The 4,108-nt window shown below is 37.4% G+C and overlaps 1 protein-coding gene across 1 annotated transcript; it reads right to left on the bottom strand.

The window, feature by feature from the left end:
- On the bottom strand, positions 1 to 944 carry LOC137944307 (16.9 kDa class I heat shock protein 1-like). The gene has a single exon (XM_068789955.1). The coding sequence runs from the start codon at positions 740 to 742 to the stop codon at positions 188 to 190; it is 555 nt and encodes a 184-aa protein (XP_068646056.1). The 5' UTR covers positions 743 to 944; the 3' UTR covers positions 1 to 187.
- Between the last annotated feature and the right edge of the window lie 3,164 nt (positions 945 to 4,108).

Raw genomic sequence — 4,108 nt, 5'->3', positions numbered from 1 at the left:
TCACCAAAACATTGCTTTATTACTATAATAACAACACATAATACATAGATTTAAAGCCAGAGTTTAAATTCAAGGCTAATAGACGCTTTATAAAAACGGTCCTAGGTTTATTTCAGATCTATGCTCAACAACCTGGATTCTCACACCTGTAGTTGAATGGTATTAAGAACTTGATTTTCCATTCCATTTACTTAATTTCCGCTTTGGTTGCTTTAACATCTTGCCCACCAGTTTCCTCGAGAATCTCCACCACTTTGGGCTGCCTCTTCCTCTCCTCTGCAAGCTTAGGCACGGTTATCCTCAGCACGCCGTTCTCCAAATGTGCCTTTACCTGCTCCAATTCTGCCGTGGCTGGCATCCTGAACTGCCTCCAGAACTTGCCCACCGTCCTCTCTGCTCTGTGCCATTTCTCTCCTTCCACCTCCTCGTCTCCCTTCCGCTCTCCGCTGATCTTCAATACCCGATTCTCCTCCACTTCGATCTTAATATCTTCTTTCCTAATCCCAGGAACGTCTAGAGAGATTACATGAGCGCGAGGGGTCTCCTTCCAGTCTGCCCGGGCCAGCGCTAATGTCTCGACGCCCTTGGGGATGGTGAGAGGCGTCTGTTCCAAGATCCTGAAGGGATCGTCCGAAGGCACCATCAACTCCCATAGGTTTCTGCTATAGGGAACCAGAGCATTTGCGGCTGAAAACGAAAAACATAAAATCAGCGGCACCAGAAGCAAGGATTTCTTCATCATTATTTCTCCTAAGAAAGAAAACTCGAAACGGCGAAGCAAAGCTGCAGGGGTTTCGGATTTTTTTGTTGCGTGAGATGGAACGTTTGAGAGGAATTTATGGAGGCAGGAGGCCACCTTCCGGACTGTCTAGAGGAATCCTGAATCCAGTGTCGATGCTTCTACAGTCTACGGTGTCATCTGCAGAAAAGACTTTAGTGAAGACGACGCTTCACGCGGTGACATGTTTAGAGAAATCTAGGACGTTCCAGAGGCAATGCTCGGTGTTCGATCCCTGTTGCTTGACTTCTTGTTGAAGATATAAAGAAAAGGGTGGAGGTTGGTGGCTTCCCCATGTTGGCTGATAATTTAAACTTTACATAAAATAAATAATTTAGTAAAATTAGGGTTTCGTTAGTTTTTATATTATTTTAATTAAAATTATAAAATTATTTATTTATATTTTCTGGTTATAAAATAGTAAATGGGTTAATAGATTAAATTAACCCAATCTTATAGTGGGCCAAAATAAACAAGTCATTATTATTATATCGATTTCAGAGGATCATAGGTAGGGGAGGCATCGAACCGAACCGGTTCGCGAGTGGCTTGAGCTCGGCCAAAATAAACAAGTCATTATTATTACTATCATATCGATTTCAGAGTATCAGAGGGTGCGGGTCAAGTTCAAATCGGATTTTTTTAAAACATCATACTCTAATTTTCAAGGGGTAAAACATCACTACCCTTGTATAAAAATTATGTAACGTAATATCACATTTAAAATGTTTTGGAAAATATATAAAAAATGACTCGAATTTTAAGATGAGAAAAACGTCTAGACCACCCCTATTTCTTTTAAAACAAGTAAGGATGATGTACTTCAGTTTGATTGTCTTAGTGTGTTTGAGAACAAGCTGCCATTTATTGATATGAATTTGTTTTGTCTCTCAATTAACACTAGAATTTTCGAATATGAGTAGAAGCAGGTGCAAAGAATAGAAAATGGTATTCTTGTCACAAAGACTTTCAATGACTTGACTAGGGAAGACAATGAGCAACTGAAAAAAAAACTCCAAGGTCATCAACTTATTGTTGTGTGTCATAGGACTAAACGAGTTCAATCGGGTCTCCTCATGTAAGATCGCTAATGAATTATGAGACAAACTTGACGTCACACATGAATGGACCACTAGAATCAAGAACTCTAGAATTAGTTTATTGGTTGCCCAATACGATGAATTCAAAATGAAATTGAGCGAATGAATGGGTGAATCAATAGTTGAGATGAACTCTAGGTTCACGCATTTAATCAATTAATTGAACATTCTAGGAGAGGAGTTCTCCCTCTATAGGTAGAATGACAAGCTTCTCAAGGCTATGAAAGAAGAGTCCAACCATTCCGAGGAAGAAGAAAGTAATGTAAGACTTATGACAATTGAAGACGATGACGAGTTCACCACTTCAAAAGAGGTAAGCGAGTCAAACTATGAAAGTGAATTAGAAATTATTTTAGAAAAATGTATTTATAGTCTAAAAAATACAAAAAAAAATGCAATGCTCAAAGACATGAGATTGCAAAGCTCAAGAATGAGCTCAACACCATGAAAGAAGAAAATGAAAACCATGTGGCTAATACTTCAAAGCAATGTGGTGTGAGAGACAAGCTATCATGTGATAGAGTTGCATTTGAGAAGAAGAACATCGAACTAGGACAACAACTCAAAGCTCTATCACAAAAAATCTACACCTAGGAGAAAAATTGGGAAGAACAGGAAAAGTCAAAACAAGAAGTTCACTCCCATTCCTCACATTTGATGTCACTATTTCAATGAAGTGGAACACTATGCCCACATTTGCCAAACCAAAAATGGAAATGGCATGAAACAATGATGAGTACAAAAATAATTGATCGTTGTAGTAACCCACAAAAACTCAGGCAAACATATTTGGATGCCCAAATCACCTAACACTCCAAATGTCATCACAAAAGGACCCAACTTAAAATGGATCTAGAAAGGTTAAATCTCTTGTCATGTAGGTTTGTCTCTGAGCCAAGGATGTATGGATTTTGGATAGCAGGTGTTCGAGACACATGACCGGTGGTTAGAAGAAGTTCATGGAACTTAAACTAAAAGATGGTGGTCATGTAATATTTGAAGACAATAGCAAAAGTACCATCAAAGGAATTCGTACAATCAATACCTCAAACTCCTTCATATCCGATGTCTATTACATAGAAGGGTAATGCATGACTTAGAATTAGTTAATTTTTTGATAAAAGAAAAAAAGTTTCATTTCAAAAGGACAAATTCTTAATAAACAATGAAAATGATGAACTAGTTCTAGATGGACATAGAAATAGGAACCTCTATGTTGTAAACATAGATTACAAGTAGTGCCTTCTGTTTGGGTGAAAACATTGATGAATCTTGGTTATGGCATAAGAGACTAGGACATATAGGAATTGACTCATTGAACAAATAAGTTAATAAAACCTAGTGAGAGGACTACTGAACCAAAAAATTGTAAGAGAGAAACCTCGACCTCTTCAACTAATCCACTTGGATTTGGTTGGATCTATTGGAATCTTAAGCCTAAATGGAAAGCATTTGACCTTAGTGGTGGTAGATGATTATTGTAGGTTCACATGGGTAGAATTTCTAGCACATGAGGATGATACTTTTACGGTCTTCACAATGCTATGTGAAAAAGTTTAAAAAGGGCAATGTTGTAGCATTATGAAAATTAGGAGTGACCATGAAGGAGAATTTTAAAATTCATAATTTGAGGAATATTGCACAAATAATAGTATAGACCATACATTCTTGGTTCATGAACTTTTTAGAAAAATGTTTTTAAGAGAAGAAATAGAGCCTTAATTGAGATTGCAGGAACTATGTACATGCATTGTATTTGTCACATAGACTTTGGGCCGAAACTGTCAAAACCGCTTGCTATATCATAAACTGAGTAAGCATAAGGTTTCTTCTCACCAAAACTCCTTATGAGTTGTATACGAGGACCCTTTCTAGCATAACTTATTTTTTAACCTTTGGATGCAAAACCTTTGTATTAAAAGAACCAAAGGAAAAATTAGGAAAGTTTGACTCTAGTGCTGATATAGGAATTTTCTTGGGTTATTCATCTCATAGCAAGGCATATATAATTTATAACAAGACAACTATGAGAGTTGAGGAGTTGGTGCATGTTAAGTTTGATGAATCTGATTCGCCAAATCGTACCCCAACTCAATTTTTTTATGACAAAGAGGGAAACCCCTTCGGTTCATCCTCCGCATCTCAATCTCAGGACTAAAATCTTCAAGAGAACCTAAATGACCCAAATAACGAAGAAGAACCACCTATGGAGCCAAAGAACTTTAGGATC

The sequence above is a fragment of the Aristolochia californica genome, unplaced genomic scaffold, assembly GCF_029961685.1.
Source record: "Aristolochia californica isolate CCGP_79_NKW_82.1479 unplaced genomic scaffold, dmAriCali1.0.hap1 SCAF_11, whole genome shotgun sequence".
NCBI lineage: Eukaryota > Viridiplantae > Streptophyta > Magnoliopsida > Piperales > Aristolochiaceae > Aristolochia > Aristolochia californica.
Note: the sequence above shows the minus strand (reverse complement) of the source record. Positions and strands in the feature narration are given on the sequence as shown.

Coding starts and splice junctions, on each gene's coding strand:
- LOC137944307 (XM_068789955.1), bottom strand. CDS start 742: ATGATGAAGAAATCCTTGCTTCTGGTGCCGCTGATTTTATGTTTTTCG.